Raw genomic sequence first — 25,367 nt, 5'->3', positions numbered from 1 at the left:
GTAAAAATATGTCAAGCAACAGAAGCAGTAGAGCTCTGGCTGTGCATCACGGTTTTCTTTCCTTCCCATAGTGCTTCAGAGATTAGCTTCTTTCCCAGAGGCACTCTGGGAAGAAAAGAGAATTGCTTTAGGAAGTGTTTTCTTTTTCTTTTTAAGAAACAAAACAAGGAAGGTAAGAAGTTCTTCCCCATTCTAAATGCCCCCCATAGTTTGCATAATTTTGTGCTGCCCTCACTGCCCACTTTTGTTTTGGAAGCCTGCCCCCCAAGAGGGGTCCCCTCAAAAAAATCAAGACCAGTCTTACTGTGATTGGTAACAAGGTCTATCTTAATTCCACCCCTAGGCCTGCTTACAGTCATATAGTTGGATGGGTTATAGTAAATATATAAAGAGAGCCCACCTATGCTTCAACTCAGTCCAGCTGGGGACCTCCCCTCAATTTTATTGGATAAAGGTCTTTGCTTCCAGAGCCTGCAAGCTTCTTCAATCTATGCCATGCTAAACTAGCATGAACTGTAGGGGCGTAGCCCAGGGCAGCTGAGGGGGAGTTGCCCCCCAGCAAGTAAATAAATAAAAATACTTAACTGACCAATCACATCACAGGTAGCTTGGTTCTGCCCTTCCAAGAGAAAGTCTGCCCCCCATCAAAAATCCTGGCTATGTTCATGAGGGATGGCACATTTTCCTGGAACCTTAAAATCAGACATGGGTGGCTGTTTAGTTGCAGCTGTGAGTAATGTTCAAGATTTGGACTAAAAAATTTAAGGCAGCTGGCAAAAGCAGACCCCCAAAACAGAGGGGTTTTGTCTTTTATGGTAACAAAATGATAAACAAACCTACAAACTGTGTTTTGGCTCAGCTCTGAATTTAACAATGGGGAAATATGGCTAATGGGGTACACATATACTTATATCCTCACATAGATAGTATTTGGTAATTCAAAAGAAAAGAAAACAGAATAGGACATAATACTCTGTTTTGAAGCAATGACTCATTGTTAAAATGATAATGGCTGGAAGTAGCAGAGTACAATACAAGTAAACAATTTGCAGTGTCAACAGAAATGCAGTCAGTTGAAAAATTAACCTGAATACATTTCCGTAGAAAGATAGTAGGATTCCCCCTGCCCTAATCACAGCTAAATTCTTCTGAGAGAACCAGTTAGAACGTGACAAAATATCTTCTGAAACATTGCCAAATACATGCATCAAATTTATTGCAGGAATTTTTTGAACAGGCAACTTTACTGAGATGCATAGTGACAGCCACTCCACTGAGGATACAAAAACTGGAATTACCGTATTTTTTGCACCATAACACTCACTTTTTTCCTCCTAAAAAGTAAGGGGAAATGTCTGTGAGTGTTATGGAGGGAATACCTACGGGTGGCATGCCTACGGATTTTCCTCCTCTAAAAACTACGTGCGTGTTATGGTCAGGTGCGTGTTATAGAGCGAAAAATACGGTACATTATGCATCTGCATTCTATGTGGGAAAGAGCCCTGCCTCTGTGCTTGGCATTGCAGAGGGGCCCAGGTTGAATCCTCAACATCTCTAGATAGGACTTGGAGAGGGCCTGGTTTTAAATCCTGGAGAGCTGTTGTCAGTCAGAGCAAATGCTGAGCTGGATGGACCAATACTCAATGGCTATGAACACATTAGCAGCTGAAGATACAGTGAGATCATTTTCCCTGGTTCATTTAAAGTTGCCTTTGCATGCTGTACACACCAGAGAAAGGCAGGAATGTCTTCATCTGGTGCACATTACAGGTTTGGTTTCCCTGTCACTGCAATGCCCTGAACTCATGAAGCTGTCATCTGCATATGCACTGTTACCTGCACATGGGCTATGGCTTTCTAAGAAGTACACACCTCAGCTGAACTGTGAGGTGAATGTAGCGTTTACCTTGTAGCAGCAGAAAAGTAAAATAAGATGTGTGAACTAGTTCTGTATATGGATGAAATTTTAAAAAACAAAAACAAATTGGAAGTACAATTTTTATTCTGCAATAGCTATGGGATTCACATAACTCAGTAGGACTCTCAGCAACAAAGAAGTAAAACGTAATGGCTTATATGATTTGCAATGAAGCCTGGGCGCTGTTACTTTGCTTGCAGCTCCCAACATATTTTAAAGCTCATGATCTGGAACCATGTGCATGCAGGACTTATTTCTCATTGTCCTTCAGTTTGTCAGGATATCTTGCATGCATCAGCCTGTGTAGTTCAGCCTATTGGGCCTAGTAGCTGTTAGTCTGGGAGTCTCTCTGAGCTTGTGAGGCAGCTGTTATAAATTGAGAGAAGAAGGGCTGGAGAAAGGAGGATGAGGAAGGAGCCTGCAGGTTCTATCTAATGATATTAGCAGAACCAGAGAAAGAAGACACTCAAGGGCAGAGAAGAAGTGTAGCTACTGGAGACAGCGTTTGGAGTTCCTTGTTGGCTAAAATAAACAGAAGCCAAGGTCTGTGTCTGATACTGTAGAGGAATGCTTTAGACAGAAACTAAGGTGGTGGTGGTTATCCTCTTTTTTATCCATATGTATGTACTGCACCCCTGAGGCCGCAAACATCCAAACAATAATACCAGATATTGTGAGGAGTCATCCTGTTTCCTTTGTAAGCTGACAGAAGTTCGTGCTGAAGGTCTGCACTGCAGGCCCTACTGACTGCAGTGTAACATGAACCAATTTAACCCACCAGCTGAGTTGTGCTTAACAGGCAATGTTGGTGAAAACTGGAGAAGCCTGGAGTTTGAGAGGTGCCAGTTTTTGGTAGCTAAAGTTTGATGAGGAAGCAGGAGTAGATGGATAACGTTTTGGTTGATCAAATGGTGTGCACTAGTGTGTTGCTCAGTTGGGATTTACATTGGTGCAAGGGCATTACAGTCATACCTCGGATTGAAGTAGCTTCGGGATAAGTATTTTTGGGTTGCACACTGCGGCGACCCAGAAGTAACGGAGCGCGTTACTTCCGGGTTTCGCCACTCACGCATGCGCAGACAGTCAAAATGACATCACATGCATGCGCGAAAGTGGCGAATCGCAATCCACGCAGACGCAGGTTGCGTTCGCTTCTGGATGCGAACTGGCCTCTGGAACGGATCCCATTTGCATCCAGAGGTACCACTGTATTAGTTACCATATAGTAGATAAGAACTACTGACTCCTATGGAGAAATCACCAGTGATACAAGGTGTAAGCAAGGAGAAAGTCATGTTTTGGGTTCATTTAGTACTTTTCTCTCTCTCTGTGTGTGTGTGTGTGTGTGTGCGTGTGTGTGTGTGTGTGTGTGTGTGTGTGTGTGCATGTGTGTGTGTATGGTGTCTGATGGAGAATTTATACTGTTGGAAAACCTACTTCCCTCCCTCTCATTTGCCTTTGCACACATGGAGCACTTTGCTTTTCATAAAACAATAGAAAAGCTCCACTCCCTGTTACCACATCAATCTGAATCTTAGAGCAATAACCACAATTGCAGTATTTCTTCCATCTCCAGCAGTTATTCTGCAATTGTGACTTCAGACACTGATGTTAAAATGTTGACCTTTTCTTGACACAGCAAGCCTCTGATGTCTAATATTAGCATAGTTATGTTCTTAATAAAAAACGGTACATGATGCTGTGGTAAAGGTTAGTACCCCTTTGGCTTATCAATGAGCAGCTGCTCACTGACTGTTGCTCCTTTGACAAGGTATACTCTTTTTTTAAAAAAAGCTGAGGTTTGCTCATAACAGAGTTAAAACTATAGATGCATCAATTGTTTTGGCCTTTCCTAAATTCACTCACTGATTGACTTTCATATATTCAATGCGTTTAAATTACATACCAATCTAGAATAGAATACAATATTACTATTTTCTTGAAGGTGCTGGGGGGTGGGCAAAGGATCACAACCTCCACTTTTGAATGGAAGGGAAAGGCCTGTAACAAATAGGACTGCAAGCTTTAATTGTCTCAATTTATAATCAGCTACGCCTGGAATCTGAGGGGTGGGGAAGGGCTGTTGCTCAGTGGTAGAGAATCTGCTTCGCATGCAAAAGTTTCCAGGTTCAACTCTCAACATCTCTAAGTGGGCCTGGAAATGTTCCCTGTCTGAAACCGTGGGCACCTGCTGCCAGTCAGTTTAGACAATATTGAGCTAGATGGACCATTGATCCGACTTGTTGTAAGGCAGGTTTCTATGTTTCTAATGCAGCTTACCTGTGAGTGAGCCACGTTAAATTCAATGGAACTTACCGTACTCCTGAGTGGGCATGGCTAGGATACAACTTTATTTTAACTGATGACTAATTTTATTTGTTAAATAATTAGGATGTGAAAAGGACTATAATCATAGCTTTCTTGATTAGCCATGAATAAGCTGAAAGTTACGGTTTTGCCTGACAAACCTGAACAGGTGATTAGGAAGTTAAGAAAAATGCAGTATGTTTCTTGGTGGCTGCAGCTTTTGGTATATAATAACACCAGAATTTTACAGGAGAATAATAAGAGTTCAAAATTTAAATACACACATGATGAATTCAGACTTAACAGCAAACCATGGTGTTTTGATCCAATAATGCACTGCATTGAGCCATTGTGGTTTGTAACAAACCACTGTTGGTCATCAAAGCAGGATTTTATATCAGGACATGGTTTGAATAAACCACAGTTAGCTGTATTTTAACAATTTAGGAAACTGCAGTTTGTTGCAAACTGGAAATGGAAACTTAAGATTTCCTCTCCTTAGGCATACAAGAGTGGGGGAAGGAGAGCAGATGAGCTTAAGGGTCACGAAAGTGCTTTGATGTTATGCCTGAATTTGGGCACGGTGACCAGAGAGGGTTTTTTTGTTTTTTTACTCAAATTAGCTAAAACCAAGGTATCCCTCAGTTACATTTGTTCTCTTTGGGAACCTGTTGCATGATTAATGGTTGTGCTTCCTGATTTAAACGTTTGCTGACTTTCACTATACTCTGTGTTAGTATTTGTAAATAAAAATATATTACTGTATGTCTCTAGATGTGTCTCTAGTACATTTAGTACTTGAGACACAACTAGTATGCTCAGGGCTTTTTTTTGAGCTGGAACTCTCTAGAACTCAGTTCCGGCACCTCTCAGGTGGGTGCCATTGCCATTGTAAGAGAACAAGGGAGGTGTTCACGATGAGTTCCAGCACTTCTTTTTCTAGAAAAATAGCACTGAGTACACTTAGGGAAATTTAACTTCTTTGCTCTGCCCCTACATTTCTTATGCAGATATAACAATATGAAAATGACCATGATGTCTGCTGGAAGCCGCCCAGAGTATCTGGGGAAACCCAGCCAGATGGGTGGGGTATAAATAATAAAATTATTATTATTATTATTATTATTATTATTATTATTATTAAGCAGTAGCTTTTGCATGTTGGATCTTTGGTTGTCAGAACTGCCTTGGATAACATTACAAGTTGAACCTTCCATGCACATTCACAGCTTATTTAGTCTTTTTACTTAACTTTCTGTCTAACTTTTTCATACAGTTGTATAGTGAACTGTTAAATAATCCATCCCGGAGGTGCTTCAGTTCAGAGTAGAGTTAATTAGCTATTATTTAGAAATGCATTTTCAAAGTGCTAAATCTTGTAAGTCCTCTTAATCACTGCTTGATGAATGCATTAATGACCCTCTGCTCAACCATATTCTGGCACGTCTCTCACCTCTAATATACAAGCAGCATCCTCTTTTGCCCTTGAACTTGAGCATGTGCAGCCATAGAGACATATAGGCATAGGCAGGTGCTCTTCCCTCATCCTGCTGATCCTGTTCTCAAAATATGCTTTGGTATGAAAAGCACAGTTTATTCTGGTTCATTTGCTTAGTTAGCTGGTGCTATTTTAATTTAGCCCTGAACTGCCTTAGTTGCAAGGGAACAGCCATCCATTGTTTAGTTGTGGGCAATTTTAAATCCATCTAAAGATGCTCAATCACAGAAGTCACACAGATGCATGGTTGAATAATTCTGTCTCACATGTTCCAATTTGGCTTCCTCCATGTCTTAATTAGCATCCTGGGTAATCCTTCTCTGGTTCTGCCTTTTGATACCATTTAAATAATAATAATGGATGCAACTTCCCTCAGATAATTAGTTTGCTCTGCTGTTGTGTATATTTATGAGTACTTCACTCAGTATTATCCAAACAGGGATGCCAGGCACTAGACAGGTAGACTGGTCACCCTGATATATTTGAAGGGAATGCCAGGTTTGGCTCTCAAAAGGAAATCTCCATTATTTCAATTGGTGTTGGCTCTGGACAAGGAGAAGCAACCCCCAGCACAGTTCCTAGGGTACTGGCTCTTCACTTGTTAAAGTATTCTATGCATTGCTTAAAGACAGAATTAAGTTTAAAGAGAAGTATTGCTCCAATAGGCATGTAGTCCTGTATCTTAAAGATATGTGAACACAGCAGTAATAAGGTACACCTTCTGAATCACACCATTGCTTTTTGCATATGTTTATGTGAATGTACATCAGATCTTGTTTGGTACTAGGTTTGAATATTAAGAACTGGGTAGTTATTGTAGTTTTGCAAGCACCTAATAAATTTTGTTGGTAGCATTAGTATATAGTTTGCATACTTGTAATGAATTGATCACTTGTGGCGTCTTAATTTTGATTGCAGCTCAGATACAAAAGGGAAACAATTGTGTGTTGGGCCTTATGCCCATTGCAGCAGTTCTCAGTGAAAAAATGGGGCAACCAAATACCTGGGAGTAAATAAAACAATAGCAGCAACAAAAAACAAAGCCACCATTACCTGCTTTACTTAATCCTGCCACTGGGTGTCACTGCTTTTCTTTAAAAATTTAGTTTACCAAATATTTTCAATCTGTGTCTAAAGTACCACTCTGCTTCTGGAGCCCCATTTGCAGTATGAGAAAGCAGGGCAATATTTTTGGCTATGTTTTCAAGAGATGAGGGAGATAAGAAATGCTAAAAATTTTCAGCCCCTGGAAAGGGCTTACCTTATTGAGTGATGGTGGCAGTAACATTTTGTGTGTGCATGTTCTGTTAACTTACAGTGGAAAGCGTTGGTAGAACTCAAATCCATGGTCCTGCAGGCTGCTCCCCGCCCCCAATTCCACAGGAAGATATTTGCATCACACTGTGGCATAATTTAACTTTACAGTGGAGGTTGCCATATTTCTCCCATACAGTGGTGGATGGTGTCCACTGGGTTTGGCAAGCCTGCTAAGGAGCCGTGGGGATGTGGCCAATAGTCACATGGGTGTGGCCAATTGTGATTTTATCCCTGTCCTCCCTGTTTGCAAAGATGCTGTGGACACATAGGTACTGCAGTTATACAAATACTCAACACATAACTAAACCGAAAAATGCCTTACAGGGGCCCCTGTTGTTCTTTGTTGGAAGGAAAGTTGTGTGGCCTCCACCTGTTCTGATATCCTTCTCCTTTGCAATGGAACAATGGACCACTTCATACAACATTTCAGCTGCATACATTAGGGTTGCCATATTTCAAAAAGTTGAGCTTCTTTTAGAAAAAACTGAAAGTTGTTGAGCTTACACTCCTAAGTGTTTTTACAAAAACACTTCCAGGCCTGGCTGCCTAGGTATGCCCTTCAAGGAAACAGCTCAGAGCATGCTCAGAACATATACTTCCAGTTTAATTGACTCCCCCCCACCCCAATTTTTTTTTAGAACCAAAGTTAAGCAGAGAATGTGTATATATGCATGTGTGCCTAACACAGAGGTTCCTGTAACGTGACACAGTTTCAGTCTCATTAGTATGAGAAATGCTTTTGAGAATTGAATATCAATCTCAAGAACTGAAGTAATTTATTTAGCAACAGCTCACTTGTAGGATCCACTTCAGTTTATCCCTAGAAAGGTGAAGGCTCGGATTATAGAGAACAGGGTATCCCACCAGTGCTCTGCAGCAGGTATGTTGGCACTTTATACTGATATGAGCTAATGCACCATCATACTTCAGTGACCACCAGCTTTTGTATATGAGCCATTTAAATGTTTTAGAAGCTTGGAATCCAAAACATGAGTTAGGGTGGGGTGGCTGGAAGAAAAGTCAAAAGTGCATCCTATTGATTTAAATGAGTAAGATTTGCAGTTGCTCCAGATGATGTGTTATCTTCACATGCAGAAGCATTGGAGTGACTTCCCTGTGCTATAATCCCACACTGTTCCTGCAACAGGAACATTGCCTTCTCTCTCTGCTAGACAACATGTGTGTCAGTAGTCTCCCACCCTGCCTGATGAAGCTGTGTAGACTCACATGTTGGGAAAGCCACTCTCACACCACTGTAGGCACATGTGAATTAGCTAAGTGAGAGTCTGGGAAGGAGCCCAGGAGACCCTTGATCGAGACACAACAGGTGATAATGGAGAGCTGGAGCTTACTCTAAACCTAGTGAATTAAAATCACATCACTAGGGCTAAGGCTAGCTCTGTAAATACTCAATTGCCAACCTTTCCATGTTCTCAGAAAATGTACTGGCTGATGAAGTGAGACTCTCCTCATTCTAAGCTAGAGTAGCATACTCATTATCAATATCAGGAGAGTTCTGAAGTACCTTATCTGTAGGGGACTGGATAAAGCTAACCCCACAGGACCAGGGATGTAAGCATCACCAGGACATTGATTAATGGGCTGGTAGACGTAAATGGGTTATGGAGAAGAGATTACCTGGATCCCTCAGAGAGTTTAGGGTTACCAAAAGCACATTGTTTTCTGGTATTCAAAATTTGGAAACAAAAAACAAAATAGTTCATGTCCTGATATTGTTAGTCCCAAAATCAACTCTTCATATTGGAATGTCATCCTTAGTACAGAAAATTAAAATAGATATTTTAGATGGTCCTGAAATAATGGTTTTTCATGAATAATTGGATTGCTGCATAAGGCCTGCTTTGTAGGAAAACGGAGTGAAGCATGATCCAGCAGTAAAATCCTACACCCACCCCCCAAAAAGAATGAAGCTATGAATTCACTTTTTCATTATTTTACTCTGCCATATGCAGAGACAGCATCTTCCCATTATGCTGAGAAAAGGTTTGTCTGAATTTAACCAACAAGATCTTTAAAAATGAAATGAAACATGAAATAAACATTTGTGCTGTTGTTGCTGTTGACTCCTGGGGCACAACATATTAAAGCTGGTTTTAGCATATTAATTAATTAATTTTATTAAATATATATACTGCCTTATGCCCAGAGATCTCAGGGCGGTTTACAGAACAAAATCAAAATATAAAACCACAATATATAATCAAAATAAAAACAACAACCCAATAACACCTCCCAAAAAGAACCGCATTTTAAAAGGCATAGGATGTTCCCATTAATTCCTCTTCTGTCCCTAACGAACTGTTACAGCTATGCTTTAACTCAAAATTTACATTATTATTTTGCCACCCAGAATACTCTTTACTCCAGAATCAGCATTCAAAATGACCTTAACAGATTGGAGAACTGGGCGCCAGCTAACAAAATGAATTTCAATAGGAACAAATGTAAGGTTCTGCACTTAGGCAGGAAGAACCAGATGCACAAATATAGGATGGGGGACACCTGGTTTACTAGCAGTATATGTGAAAAGGATCTAGGGGTCTTGGTGGACCACAACCTTAACATAAGTCAACAGTGTGATGCAGCAGCAAAAAAAGCTAATGCTATTCTAGGGTGCATCAACACAAGTATAGTGTCCAGATCAAGGGAAGTAAATAGCACCACTCTATTCTGCATTAGTCAGACCACACTTGGAGTATTTTGTCCAATTCTGGGCACCACAATTTAAGAAGGATGATGACAAGCTGGAACACGTGCAGAGGAAGGCAGCCAAGATGACCAATGGTCTTGAAACTAAGTCTTATGAGGAGCGCTTGAAGGAGCTGGGTATGTTTAGCCTGGAAAAGAGGAGACTGAGAGGAGATATGCAAGAAAGGAGATTCTGACTAAACATTCGAAAAAACTTTCTGACAGCTGAACAGCAGTGGAACTGACTCTCATGAGAGGTGGTGGACTCTCTTTCCTTGGAGGCTTTTAAGCAGAGGTTGGATGGCCATCTGTCATGGATGCTTTGATTGAGTTTTCTGCATTGCAGGGGGTTGGACTAGATGACCCTTGGGGTCCCTTCCAACTCTAAGAGTCTATGATCCTATGATTCTATGATTTTCTGAAGTGCAGAGTGGATGGTTAAGGCAGAGAAGTAGTTCTGTCTTTACCAACAGTCACACATCTTGCATTAGGGTTTCTAAAGTGTGGAGTTGGCTTTTTTTAAGGCAGCACATGTATGTGTTTGGGGAAGAATTAGGTGCCTGAGATTCCACAACAGAATTTTTGGTTCAGAGGGTAGGAGGCCTATTGACCTCCTACTTCCCTGTCAAAAGTGGTGGCTGTGTGGGCTGTGCCCCTTAATTCCATATTGATTGACAGTGTTATGTAGGCTTTCCTTCTTCCTTTGAATTCTGTAACCCATAGACCTGAAAACAGATGTGTGCTCTGCAACCTCCTTTCTCCTAGGATTTGCTTTCCTCTGTCCAGTAAAGCTTAACTGCCTTAAGAACATAAGGAGACCTCTGGATCAGATCAAAGCCTATCTAGCCAAGCATCCTTTTCTCACTCTGCCAGGCAGATGCCTATGGAAGACTTCTTCTGGTATTTGATCTCAACAATTGATTCCCTTGTTGATGTTTGTGGTGGAAGTATCACTACAAAACAGTTCTTTTCTCCTTTTCTAGTAATCTGGCAAAGAAGTCTTGTGAAGCACCCCCTCCCCCCAAATGTGGTAAAAACACATGACACAGTGTCAAGAAAAGGGCACGTTTCTCCCAACATCTTTTCATGTGCAAATTTTGTCACATAAGAGCCTTTTCATTTGGCCATGATCACATAGGAGTAAAAACTTTCATAGTGACATTATACCTCAAAAAAGATGGCATGGCATCTGTTCAGGGGAGAGCCAGAATATTTCATTGTTCTTTGTTAAGAGATTTGGGTAGAGTTTTGTGATGCAAAGGAGTAAATGGTTGCTGTAAACCCAGTAGCAGTGTACAAGCAGGTTATGACTACAGACACAGCTTTTTTCATCTCTGCGTGACAAGCTGCCACCTGCTTCTGCATAGCATTAAAGGCAGAGGAATAAGCTCTCTTTTTTGCATCTTGGGAAGACGCTGTGTGGAAACCACTGGCCAACTGTTTGTTTGTTTCACAAAATAATGAATAAAGCATGGTTTGATTCTCTTGAGACAGAGAAGGTTCAACCATTTACAGTCAGTTTCCATCTCCTGGAACTAATGTTATTTAACTCAGTTTTGACACCCCCCCCCACTTTTTTTAAAAAAGGTTGTAGACTAGAGTGGTTGGAACGGGCCTGCATAAGCTGCACCGTCAGCCAGACACTTCTTTCTCAGACTATAGTAATAATTACATGTTCACCTCTGTTTTATCACTGAAGTTATGCACAAATAAATATTGCCTGCTAGATATCCTTCAGCTGAAAATGCAGTTTCTTAAGGCCTGGGCAATATTTTTCATGTGTTAATTCTACATAATAAATATGAAACATTATTGATATCAATAGTTCAACTGTTGGGCATTTGAAAAGACACCACTATTCTTAATGGTTTCCTTTTCTACATTCCCGACCCCTACTTACTGGGTTATAAAATGTTATAGCACATTATTCTGACCAGAGCATTTTTGTATAGGGGTACTCGAGCTTTCTTCAATGTAGTGTTAGATTCAGGTATGGTCAGAGACAAAGAAACATGCCTAATGTAGAATCATAGAATAATAGAGTTGGAATAGACCACAAGGGCCATCGAGTCCAACCCCCTGCCAAGCAGGAAACACCATCAGAGGACTCCTGACATATGGTTGTCAAGCCTCTGCTTAAAGACCTTCAAAGAAGGAGACTCCACCACACTCCTTGGCAGCAAATTCCACTGTTGAACAGCTCTTACTGTCAGGACGTTCTTCCTAATGTTTAGGTGGAATCTTCTTTCTTGTAGTTTGGATCCATTGCTCCGTGTCCGCTTCTCTGGAGCAGCAGAAAACAACCTCTATATGACATCCTTTTATATATTTGAACATGCCTATCATATCACCCCTTAACCTCCTCTTCTCCAGGCTAAACATGCCCAGCTCCCTTAGCCGTTCCTCATAAGGCATCGTTTCCAGGCCTTTGCCATTTTGGTTGCCCTCCTCTGGACATGTTCCAGTTTGTCAGTGTCCTTCTTGAACTGTAGTACCCAGAACTGGACACAGTACTCCAGGTGAGGTCTGACCAGAGCAGAATACAGTGGCACTATTACTTCCCTTGATCTAGATGCTATACTCCTATTGATGCAGCCCAGAATTGCATTGGCTTTTTTAGCTGCCGCGTCACACTACCAATAGTCACTCTACCAATATTTGCAATCCATTTGTTACCATATTTGAGTCAGACACATTTTTTAAAATAAAATATTCTCATATTGCCACGTCAAAACTGTCCCTGGTTAACACTATGAAATATATGTTCATTGCAAATTTCATACTAAGAATTAAAGACTAGGAAAACATTTTCTGTGTGATAATTTTGGGTGGTATTAATTTTTCTCATTTTGTATATGCACGAATGGCATTTCCCACCAATCCAGAGAGAGTGCCTTGACATTTTTCATATTGCAGTTATAGAAAGTCAATATTTTCAGAACAGATATTATCTGATACAATGTTGGTGCTCTCTTGGCACTTGATATATTCACTTTTATGGTAATATTATATCTCAAGAAGAACATTGACTCAGAAAATCACATCTCCTGAGTAAAGTGCGTCATATTTAATCAAGCTGAAATCACTGACTCCTGGCTTTCAACAAATGTATGATACTAGTTCACATGACTAAAATAATGAAGCAGCCTTTCACTTTCTTTCTGCTTATATTCCTGTAAAACAAAAACAACTTTATACCCTGAAAATCACCTTAAGTGCATTGGTGGTGATTAGATTCTGCAGTTCTTACCTCTGGAAATAGTTCACAGTGATTTTCTTTCACTATCTCCCCATCCCCCCAAAAGCAAAAATACCCCAGAACATGGATGCTCTTTTTCTAGATTGCTGCAGTGCAACCGCTTTGTAGATACATTCTCTCCCAAGTGGCCAGAGATGGGCAGTGTACAAAGCCAAATCAAGTTATGCAACAGAAGTGGTGAAATTATTTGCCACCTTTTATAAACATGCTCCAGTTTGTTTCTGAAGATGGAGGGGAAAGATCTGTTTTTCATAAAGGAGTAATATGTGGTTGCTAATTATAAAATATTTAGAGGAATTTTTCATTTGGTTATATTTTGCCATGGCATTTAAGGTGGGTCTTATGGATTACAAGTATCCACCATGACAACCTCCAATCTATTCTGAACATTGCATCCGTATTAAAATAAACAAGTGTGTCCCTAAAATGCCATTCAGCAAGGTTATACAAAAGAATCAATTGATTCCCAACTCCAACCCCCATTGATCCATGGACTTTTCCTAAAAGAGAATATTTCTGGTGTGCTTTTCCTTAGACTGGGCAAGTATCCAGTTTTCACTGCAAGCTTTTTCTAGTTGCTGTGCTGTATTTAAAATGTAGCTCTGCCAGCTTTCTAAATACCCAAAGTGGCAAATTGCATACTGAAACACCACCAAGCACAACGTAGCATTTTTTCAAGATAGAAAAATGACAGATTTAATGCCTCCACTGTCAATCACGTTAATGCCTCTAACACTGTTGCAGAATGAATTTCCAATGAGCACCCAAGCAAATGTGTGCAGGAAGTGGTTTTGCCTTTGTAACTGTACATTTCAGCTCCTCTAGTTGCATCAATAAGGAATTTGGTCTCCTCATTTAATGAATGCCTTTTGACTACTTTCTGAAAGGCAACTGACTGTGAGAAGGGAGAAACACTAGCATCTTTTATATGAAACCACATAAACAGGTTTCAATTAGTAGTTATCAACTCTACAAACTATTGTGTTAGTGAATCCCATTCTGTTCTACTACCCATCTTTTATTCCTCATGAAAGCTTTTATTCCTCCTCTGAACTTCAAATGATTCCCCTGCCCCTGCCCCCACCCTCAGTAGTTCAGGATGTTGCTTTAAACCCACTTGCTTCTGATAATGCCTTGCATTCAACAGAAATCAAGCATTCGGCCGCAGTTGTTCCTGCAGCATCTGTAAGCCAAAGCATGTCCTAAAATGTGTATGAGCCTACAACACTTGGCTGCCATGCATCCTTTAATCATGAAGTGAATTTCAGTATTTATTAAAATGCTTGCACTGTTCTTTTTTTAGCATTATTTGTCCACATAAAATCAGCACATATTCAAACAACTCTGCATTTAAAAAACAACGCAGCAACACTGCAGATGTGATTTATGAGCTATGAAATAAGCTTTCCATTGAAATAATAATGATGATGGAATAAAAACCAACACATCACCTGTACCAACAGGTACTGTGTCGAACCTGAACTCAAACTTCTGATTTGCATTCTCTTCACTTTCAGCGGATTTATGGAGGAAAGTTTAAAATGATAAAAGGAAAGGAAAAGGCCAACATATGATGAGCATGTGTCAAGATGTGATATAGAAGTGGTTGTGGCAGAAAAGAGAAATGTAACCTTCATCTTAGTCACTGAGGTTCAACAAACCCACCTTTTTTAAAAGCTTATTTTATTTGAATCACAATGGTTCATACCTCACATTCCCTGGAGCCTGCTTTGCTATATGTGCAGGGTCCCGTCCCGTTCAGCAGCATCTCACTGGTCTCGGTGTTAGTTGGCTTATAATCGACATAAAATTCCTGTGTGGTTGGAGTCATCTGCTTCAGCGACTGCCGTTTCTTCTTCCTGTGCCTTCGCATGAGAGAGCGCTGCTGCAGCTGCTTCATGCTGGCAGGGTACCGCTTCCACGACACATAGATTACCAGCAGGATCACAAGCACAGACAAGAAAAGGGCCACACTCCCTGCTATGATTTTGTGGAAAGAGATGTGTTCTGTGTCGTGCTCAGGCTCTGAGCTGGCTTCTGTGGACCCGACGGTGGGGGGCAGAGGGGGCTTGCTGTCATGCTTAGGCCTGATGACTTTGGGTTTAAAGGTTGGCTTTGGGAAAGCCTGTGGCAATTCAAACCTCTCTGTAGTACTTTTGCCACATATGCTGTAATTTTTCACTGCATCAATAACGTTCACCCCCTGCAGCTCTTTGGGGCTGGCACAGATAATTGTATTTTCCCTCAGCCCTTTAAAACTTTTTAGCCAGTTTACCAGGGAGCAAATGTTCCTGCTGCATTCCCATATATTCCCAGCAAGGCTGATGTCATTGAGAGATATCCAAGAATCCAAAATCTCTTGACCAATAAACGTGAGCTTGTTGGAATCCAGGTTGAGACGCTGTAAATTGGGCACACACTGGAAAACACTAGGTCCACTGAAAGCTTCTATTTCATTGCCAGATAAATCAAGCCTTTGTAATGAGCTCCAGGTCCAGGACATCGTTTGTCCTATAACACTGATTTTATTCCACTGTAAATAAAGGTTCTGGAGGCTGACTAGCCTTGGAAAAAGAGCCAAGTTAAGCTTAGAAAATTGATTGTGCTCCAGGTGAAGCTCTTTCAGCCTGATCATGCCTGCAAAGACATTCCTTGCTAAGCTTCGGATTCTGTTGTAGCCCAGGTCTAAGAGTTCGAGGTTCCTACAGTCCTGGAAAATTCGGACAGGGATTGTTCTCAGGGAATTGGACCGCAAATGTAAACTCAGCAGCTTCCTTAAGCCCCTGAATTGTTCAGCTCCCAGAGACTGCAGCTGATTATATGACAGATCCAAGTTCCGGAGATTTGTTACTGGTCTGAAGGTGTTATTAAGAAAATAGGCAATTCTGTTGGAACTTAAAATCAACTCTTTTAGCCTGCGTATTCCATTGAAAGCATTTTCATCAATATTGCTGATGTGGTTATGGTCTAGATAGAGCCAGGTGAGTTGATTAAGACCTTTAAACTGATTGTATTTTAGTTTCTGGAGGCTGTTGTATCGGAGGGACAAACCTAAACAACCAGCTGATATACTTGAGGGTATCTCCTGTAATTTCTGGGACTCGCAATATACCATTTTGCCTTCGCACCTACAGCCCTTTGGGCATCCTCGTTCAGCAGAAGAAAGCATTGTCAGTAATACAGTAGGGGCTATTACCAGGGCTACAGCTGATCCGCTCAGTAGCCTAAATACATTGAAACCTGGAAATAAAAATAACTTAGAAAAGTTATCCCCCCAAATAAACAATCCAGATCTATTTCAATCATGCTCAGAATTGCTACTTAAATGCATAAGAAACCCCCAGCAGCATAAGTACTTTGTAGCTTGCCCCCACTTTATTTTAATAAAGGAAAATGTAATAAAGAAAAAAAAATCATGCACATAAGCTAGCCACAGTCAAATACAATCTCTTGGAAATTTAACTCTGGTCACATCTTGCAGGGAGGCAAACCTATAGAGCAATTAAAACAGAATCAGTGCAGGCACTGCTGTAGGCTAACTATAAATAAATAAAATGGAAAACCTACCCATCCTTTGTGTTTTCAAAGGTCGTCGTTAGGTCTTTTGCTTTTGCTTAGGGTGCCACAAGCATGACAGCCCCTGTCAGCTGCTCTGTGGTGAGTCAGGGCTTGCTGACACCCAGGAAGAAAAATTGGACCCCTTGGGAGATGGACCGATTTTGGAACATTATTCTTTGCCAGCCATGCAGAACATCCCAAGAATAAATAAATCCCAACACAGCATTTGCAGCAGAATGTCAAGTTCTTCCTAGGTAATAGGATCTTCATGGATGGTGCGTTTTTGCATCTTTACATTTAGAAACGAGCTGCTTTAAAATCTCCCCGTGCAAAGCATGATAGATTCCTCCAAGTGATGCTCAGCTGTCTGAATTCACCCGTCTGTATTCCATTGGGCAGCAGTTCTCATAGTTAGCACTCCCGATCCAGCTAAGGAAACTGCGTTGGAGCACAGAAGCCAGGATGACCCTGTTCAATGAACAAGCACTGTTCACTTCTGCGTACTGTCATTCTGAAAGCTCCTCCGACTGTTGCTTTGGTTTCAGTGAATGCAGTCTTATGTAAAGCTGCCCCCAGTGGCGAAGAATATTATGGGCATGTGCAGAAATATCTTCCTCCTCCCTCCCTCCCCCCCCCTTTAAATCTTGCAAATGAGTAAGCCCTGTGCTGGGAAATGAGTGATTGTTCTGGGTGACTAAATAGGAGCAGACTGGTCAGCCTCAGTATACACTAGTGAAATAGTTGGAAATTTCCCTGGGCTTTTAGCTTTTCATTGTCATCTTTCTCTTTTGGGTAATTTAACTAAGCCTTTTAAGCCCAGCATCTGCTGCTGGGACTTCCACCTAACATAAAGCTTGGATGTAACATTTCTTTTCATTTAGGCAAGAAAACAGCACACACACAAGCCCATACTCACAGAAACCTGCGTATATACACAATGGGTGTAATTGAACACCACAGGCATTACATTGTCATGTAAAACACACTAATCCTCGCTATTACCACTGGTATACAGATGGTAAGTACTATGAGTAATCAGGCAGGAAAACTTAACAGGTCTAATACCAGTGCAGTTAACTTTTTTGGGTGGGTGTAGGAGGAGGCATGTCTGTATACTGACTGGCATACTACAGTGCGTATTCCCTGATCCCCCACATCTATGGAAGGCACATAACCCCCATTTGAGACTCTGAGATCTACCTCTGAAACCCCACACTGTCTGAAGATGGCAAGTGGATCCGAGGTATAGTTGGCTTGATGGCAGGGTGGCTTAGATGCATCCCTTTCAGTGGGCACTTTGTGATGCTGCCTTTTAAGGTGGGCTTGATTGTCATGTCAACTTTTTAATGTTGTTTCCAATTAACTTTTCCTTTTCCATGTTTGTTATGCTTTTAAAAATGTACATTTTTTGTTACGTTGTTGTTTGCTGCCTCTATCATTTTCATGGAAAGGTGGATATAAATTGTTATAAATAAATAAGGATAGTTAATAATAATATATACGCCCAAGCAATGCACGCATAAATACATGTATATGTGCATACAGTAATGCTGTGCACGTTCTTCATAGCCTTCCCATCTCCCTAGATTCCGCCAGCTTAGGAGACACTGAAGTGTGGGTTTGCAAGAGTTGAAATCCTCTTTGAACACCCGGCTCTCTAATTTGAGTGAGAAAGAGGGGTCCCCCGCAACCCTCAAATGTCTGTCTTGTGTCCATAGATCAAGTGGGACACCTCAGAGGAAATTGCCAACTGTACAGCAAAATGGAAGCACATTGATTCTATGCAGTTTAAGACTCCTCTGCATTTGCATCTGTGTTGTCTTCTTTGCTGTTTCCCACATAGGAAACAAGCGAGTTTCCATTCAGTGCTGCAGCCATCAAGTGATGGACATCCATGTATTGAATGTTCTTACTTGTGGACAGTGATGTTCTTAATTCGGCAGTCTACCATTTATCTTGATGTTTCCCACATGGTACAGAGAAGCTAGAGGGGAAAAGGATGGTGACAGATTCTGAATTCGAATTATTTTACCAGTATTGTAATTCCTGTTTCCTGTTTGAGAAGCCATGCACAGTTTTTCAATTACCCTGTATTCTGCCTTCCTTCCAGGGCCTAACTACACATGACATGAATGGTGTGATTAGCAGTCATGTCAAGGCTTTTCAAAAATTAAATATCAGGGGTGGGTGGCAGTGTTGTGCTCAGGAACATAGTGTTCAGTAAGGGAAGGCTTGGTCTTCAGTGTATTCCGGCTTATTCGGCATATTTAAGATACAGCATTTCAACAAGTATATAGGATTTCTATGGAAGGTGAAAATGGAGCTTTAATACCCCCCAACTTCTCTCTCTCTCTCTCTCTCTCTCTCTCTCTCTCTCTCTCTCTCTCTCTAAATATACAGCACAATGATTGGGTCACTTTGCTCCACAACTTGCTCTTGTTGCTTCAAATCCTTAAGAATTTGAAGCTTAAAACATTCATTGAAAGCAAAAGAACCAAAAGCCTTGAAAGCACAGCACTCAAAACAGACTTGACCTGGAAGTCGGCCCAGGCAATTTTGGTTCGGAAGTTTTGAGTACACATACAAGTACCTTTGCGTACTGCTATTACATAATCCAATTCTCTGTATATAGCCAGCCTTCTGCTCCTTTTTTTGCTGCCTTCCTCTCTAAATATATGATTAAGAAAAGATTGCACCTTGTCCACAGAAGTGTAAAGGCAGGGACCTTTCAGTTTTGCATATAAAGCTCTCTATAAAGTTCTGCGTGCATTGATGTCGTGGTGGAGCATGCTCTCATAGCACCTGGGGTTGTAGTGGACAGTGTGACTGCACTCAGAATACTGTGTAAAGTTTTGATCACCTCACCTCAAAGAAGGTGTTGTATTTTAATGATGTAACCCACCCAGGGTCCTTATGGTGAAGGCCGGATTAACAACAACAACAACAATCTTGAAAAGCTGGAAAAGATTTGGAAAAGGTCAATGAAAATTATCAAGAGGATGGAGCAACTCCACTATGAGGAAAAGCTACATTTTATTTTTTACTTTAGAGAAAAGCTGAGTAAGAGAGAACATGATAGAGGTTTATAAAATTATGCAATGAGTGAAGGAAGGATAATCTTTTTGCTCCCTCTTTCATCGTACTCATGGACACCCAATAAACTGAATGCTGGAAGATTTAGTACAGATAAAAAAAGTTCATTCTCACGTGACACATTGCATTCGCTCCCTGAGGATGTAGTGATGATCCCCAACTTGGATGACTTTAAATCAGGTTTGTACAAATTCATGAAGAATAAGGCAATCAGTGACTGCTAAACATGTTGGCTATATTCTCCCTCCACTTTTGGGGGTAGTATGCATTTAAATACAGTTTGCTGGGAAATGGCTGGTGGGGAGGGTGCTGTTGTGCACAGGTTGTGTTTGTGATAACTCCACTATCAGTAATCACTTGTGTTTCACAAATTTTGTATTTTGAGGGAAGTCATAATGATTTTAACTGGGGGACACACACACACACACACACACACACACACACTATTATCTGCATAACTAGGAAGTCACACAAACTGGAAAAGTAGATGTACATATTTTATTATTACAAACTTAGTACAATTTGCACTTCATCTTTGGGTTTTGAGGTGAATGTGAAGTTTTCTTAAGCAGAGCATCTGAGGAAGGCTAATGAAATTTTCAGTGGGAATGCCATTTTATGTTGGCTAATCTCTTTCAAGTAGATGATAAACCCCACCAAGTTTTGGTTTTTTTAAATTACACCTGTACTAGATTGGCAATTAATTCAGATAAGAAGTTTGGCAAGTGCCTTTCTGCCCTTCCATAGTTCTTTGACCTGGATGGTCCAACATTTTATTTCATCTGTCTTTTAACAAGGCCCTCTGATTTCTACATGTTTGTATTTTTGCTTGGGGAATTCTTACCTTGTATTTTCATCCCAACCTTTAGAAATTTGTTTTCACTGCTATTGCAAGGCAATGTTGTGTTTTTCATACAGTTAAGGGACATCTGAATTCCCAGGTCAAGCCCTGGCTTATGTCACAATTCATGGAGCAGCTTGTGCCAAGAATTCACATAAGGATTCACCTCAAGAACCCTTAACAAGAATCTGGGATGTCAGTGACAGAATTCAGAAAGCAAACCCCCCCCAAGCAATGCACGCATAAATACATGTATATGTGCATACAGAATGCTAAACAAATCAACTTCAAGCCCAAGGATTATGAAGGTGGCTTGTTTAAATAACCAGAATTTGTTTTAAATCACAATCTCTGGTTTGTATGATGTTCACTTGAACCCCTTCCTGTTTGTGCACATACAGCGAAACTGCCTTGGTTCCCACTATCAGGGCTTATCCACACTTCCTCTGGTCCCACTGCTCTTTACTGCTTTCTAGGCAAAGGACAAGTGGAAATGTGGATGAACCCTCACACACAGAATTTGAACTTGAAAACATCTAGAGGCTTGATTCAAGAAATCAGTACATGATCAAGGCATAATTACAGGGCACAGGGCACATAAATGGAGTTCTCACATGGCCATGCAAAAGCTAAGCTCTCCCAACACCTGGTGTGTCCCTCCTGCTCTTCTTTTTTACAGCAGGTGAAGGCTGTCACTCACGTGAATCACACCCACATTATATAAACAAACGTCTGCCTGTAAGTGCTCTACCAGAATGGCTCGGTCTGTGTGTGCTGGCACATTTGACACCATGTCTTTGGAAATAGAAACTTGTCTAGCTCCTCTGTTCCAATCTTGGTCTCGGGCTCAGCCAGCCCTTCTGATTGATCAGCTCCTTGGCAGGGTCTATACTGGCTTCAGCTCTTCCTCTGCCTTGGGAGTATTTGTCAGGGGTGGCAGCAATGACTTCTCAGGGCTGTGAAGATTTGGGTCTGGGCTTGAGTAACTCCATGAAAGACACTTTGCCATTCTAGGCAGCTAGCAAACACTATGTGTGTGTTTGAAGAGCATGCGTGTGAGGTTGAGCAATCAAAAGATACCAAATTTAGTACAAACGTTTCTTGTCTTGTTTAGCATATTTAGAATTTTCCATTAGCTGCTGCTAAGAAAAGCCTGTTATTTTAATCTGTAAGCTGATGGAAGGGTTCTGCATCAAAAATGTGTACGATCAGCATTTCATGCTGTGGTTAATGGAAAAAACATGGAACTGATCATGGGAACCATTGATACTTTTTAGGAATGTGTACATAAGAGATAGCTTTGAATGCAGTATTTTAAAGCTATTGCTTTTTAAATAATAATAATAATAATACAGTACAGACGTTTAAATGTTGTTCTGCCATGGTCTCTGGTAAAACCAGCATCAGATTTTCATGTTGCTTGTAACACAGACCTGTTAAAGCTAAAATGCACCCCTAGAAGTATGACTGGCATGATTGCAATTAGATGTGTATGCATTTGGTTGCAATTGTCACAAATACCTATTGGCTGCAGCCCATACATAACAAGTAACACCTCTACCTTAATGGATTTACTTTGGGTATGATTAACATTGGATACAAAATGTTTATATTTTTGTTTTCATTTGTTGTGTCATGGGGAACTTAAACCGGGTGGTATAACAGCTTATCCCAGAGGTATATTGCTGGACTACAACCCGCACACATGCTCACAAATGCACACACATGCACTTACACAGACACACGTCCAGATGTAAAATCACTTATAATTTTGTTTTTTTGCATGGTATCAGGGATTCAGAAATGTTTTGGTGCTTAAGATAAAGGGCCATTCCACATGTTATGGATTTTGTACACACGGATATTAGTTCTGTGTAAGAAATGATTCAAATGATATGAATTCCACAACCATTTCACAATGAAACATCAACCAGCTTTTGTTTCAAGAGACAGAAATCCCATTCTTTGATATTTCTTCTACCATCTTGGTGATTAACATTAAAATACTCTGCATGTCAGCTTGGAAGTAAGTCTCACAGTGTTAAATTGGGTTACTCCCAAGTAAGTGTGTAAATAGGATTTTAGTGTAAATTATCCGGTATATCAGTACAACTGATTTTGTATTTCAAAATAGCTATGTTTGGTTTTCCCTGTCATAGAGCATGTATACATCTTTTTGCTGATTTCTACAATGTGTAGTCCAGTAAATAAAAACTCTGAAACAGCATTCAATAAAATACTTACAAGATCTGAGACAAAATTAGAAGGCTATAACACTTTTCACGTACTCCTCCAGACTGCAATAAGTAGCTGTCTGCCCAACTGTGAGATGTGTTAAATTGTAGACTCCCTCCTGCACAGAATCTTATCTGACCTTTCTCAGTGACAGTGCTCAGGAGATCTTATCCACCACTTCTCAACTGCATGTCTAGCATTGTGGAGTGTCGCAACACAGATGGGGATGTTGAAGAAAATCAAACTTAAGTGATGGTCTCTCCAAACTCACCTATTGATGTTGGGCAAAACTGGGAATAGAAAACACATTTTTAGAGTTCCATGCACTAAGTAAAGGTGCTTCCCATGAGAAGACTGGCATTCCTGTTCTCTGCATTTTTGTTCCTGTATGGCAAATTTACAGTTTCAGTTTCATGATTTTTATTTCCTGTGGCAGAACATTCATCATGTTAAAAAATAAAGCGGAACTAAAATTTTAAAAGATGCTTACTTTTGTAGCTCAATCAATCATATATGCAAATGTCTAAGAAGTATTAGATCTCTTTGTGATTTAGCCCAAAATTAGTAGCAGACTGTTGGAAGCTATGTCTGTTAATTCCCTAGAGGTACCATAAGGTTAGGGATTTAAAAAAAAATTCATCTATTATCATCACTGCCTATTTCCCCCCTATGAAAGCATCCTCAGTCTCATAGCTGCATTATTTACAGAGTTCAGAATAATGATTCATTAGACAGTTATTCATATTTAAATTGATTACTCTTTCTTGATCTAGGTATTGGTTTTTCTTTTGCAATGAAGTAGAAAATTTCAAGAGAAAGGACACATCTACTAACTCTGATTTTCTTCAGCTGAATTTGATATAGTACATTTACAGCTGATGGGATCTGAGCACCCATCTGCCAGTTTTGACTTTTCTGAATTTAATTAAAAATATATTTCACTGGGACATTGTTTGCTGCCTCTGGTGATATGCTCTGCATATGGAAGCCTGCATGGCCCCCATCATTCTCTCTCTGTCTCTTTCACTCGCTCTCTTTCTCACACACCACACACCAGACAACATATACACACACAGAGCACAAGAGTGAGTTAGAAAGCAATATAGTGGTGCTTCCCAGTGCTGTAATCCTATGCATAAGAACTAAGAAAACTCTTTATTATGGTTACCAGATGCCCCCGTTTCCTGGGGACAGTCCCCGGATTTACAAATCTGTCCCCGGACAAAATCCATCCCCGGAATGTCACCGGATTTCATTTAATGTCCCCAGATTTATATTTTTAGTGTTGTAGATTTATTAGTAGGGAATGAATGTTGCGTGACTGGTTCAACGGCACAAGACACATCATATGGGGACTTCTGGCAAGGCAAAATGGCGGGCGCCACGGCAGCGAGCAGCTCCTGGTGTCAGCCAGAGCCAGCTGCACTACCAGGCTGACTCTGGGCTGCTGAGTCTGCCACTGCCGCCGCCACTGCCGAGGGGGAACTGGGGACGCCCGGCACATCAACTGGGGGAACCATTGACAACCCTCCTGCGACCCAAATTGAGCTGGGAACGAGAGCAGCTGGCCACCCAGCCGACTGCCCAGGGGTGCTCCAGGGCCAGGAAAACCCCAGAGCCAATGCAGGGAGAAGGAGGAGAGGAGAAGGAAAAGGAAGAGAGATAAAGAGAAAGAGGAAGGAGAAAAAAGAGGGGAGCCCCAACCTTGCTGCACTGCTGCCGCTGCTGGGGAAAAGAGGTAGGAGAGCAACAGGAGGGCAAGGACATGTGGCTGAGCCCAGGCCCAACCTGAGCATGGCAGCTAGCGCTCCAAGAAAGCAGGCTGGGGCCCCGAGGAAGGCCGCGTGACAGATGAGACCATAGAAGAGAAGATATTACTTCTTCTTTTTTTCAAACACCCCCCCTAATTTTTAATAACTTTTTTTCTCTTAAAAAAAAATTGTCCCCAGAATCTTTGAAAAACATCTGGTAACCTTACTTTTTATACCAGGTCAATCTGTTTTCCCCATCTACCTCAGTATTGTCTACTTGGACCCCAGCAGTTATTCAGTGAGGGAGAAGTGAGGGAGAAGTGAGGGTGAGGGAGAAGTGTCTGCCTGAAAACCAGTTGCAGGGAATTGTAAGCAAGAAGAGTGTTGTTGCAGTCATATCTTATTCGCAGGCATCTGGTTGGCCATTGTGGGAATAGGATGCTGGACTAGATGGGCCTTTGGTCTGATTCTGCAGGGCAATACTTTTTTTTTTTTTTAACCAAAACCTGCTTCTTGATCCTTTAAACTGTAAGGATTGAATGTGGGGCCTATTGCCCACAAAACATTGTTTTCTGTTACTGAATTATGATCCTTCGTCATGCAGTTGTTGTGTGTAAGAGAGACAGAGAATATTGGAACCACATGAGTGGGACAAATTTCATGAGTCTTTCTTTTCCATCTCACTAAAAAGTAGGGCAACAATTTCTGGGCTCAATCCACATAGTTGAACTCACTCATGTGGTTTGAATACTCATGCATACTGCATCAGTGTGATATTGTGCTACAAGGAAACAGGTTTCTTGCTGCATGTGAATGGAACTATTTGCAGAGTTCACCCTGCACATTGCTTATGTAAGCACCTGCGCATCTGACTGCCAAGT

The 25,367-nt window shown here is 41.0% G+C and overlaps 2 protein-coding genes across 13 annotated transcripts in view; one reads left to right on the top strand and one right to left on the bottom strand.

Annotated features, from left to right (window-relative positions):
- The window catches only part of LRRTM3 (leucine rich repeat transmembrane neuronal 3), a 97,773-nt gene extending 80,659 nt beyond the window's left edge, over positions 1–17,114 (bottom strand). The window contains exons 1-2 of the mRNA XM_083502664.1: positions 16,576–17,114; positions 14,717–16,248 (exon numbers count right to left, since the gene is read on the bottom strand). Coding sequence (XP_083358790.1) covers positions 14,717–16,248; positions 16,576–16,579 — 1,536 coding nt within the window. The 5' untranslated portion in view covers positions 16,580–17,114. The remainder of the gene's footprint in view (positions 1–14,716; positions 16,249–16,575) is intronic.
- Positions 1–25,367, top strand: part of CTNNA3 (catenin alpha 3) — a 541,298-nt gene that overhangs the window by 221,970 nt on the left and 293,961 nt on the right. The gene's annotated exons all lie outside the window — the stretch shown is intronic.

Source organism: Podarcis liolepis (assembly GCF_965112155.1).
Source record: "Podarcis liolepis genome assembly, chromosome: 5".
Lineage (NCBI taxonomy): Eukaryota > Metazoa > Chordata > Lepidosauria > Squamata > Lacertidae > Podarcis > Podarcis liolepis.
Note: the sequence above shows the minus strand (reverse complement) of the source record. Positions and strands in the feature narration are given on the sequence as shown.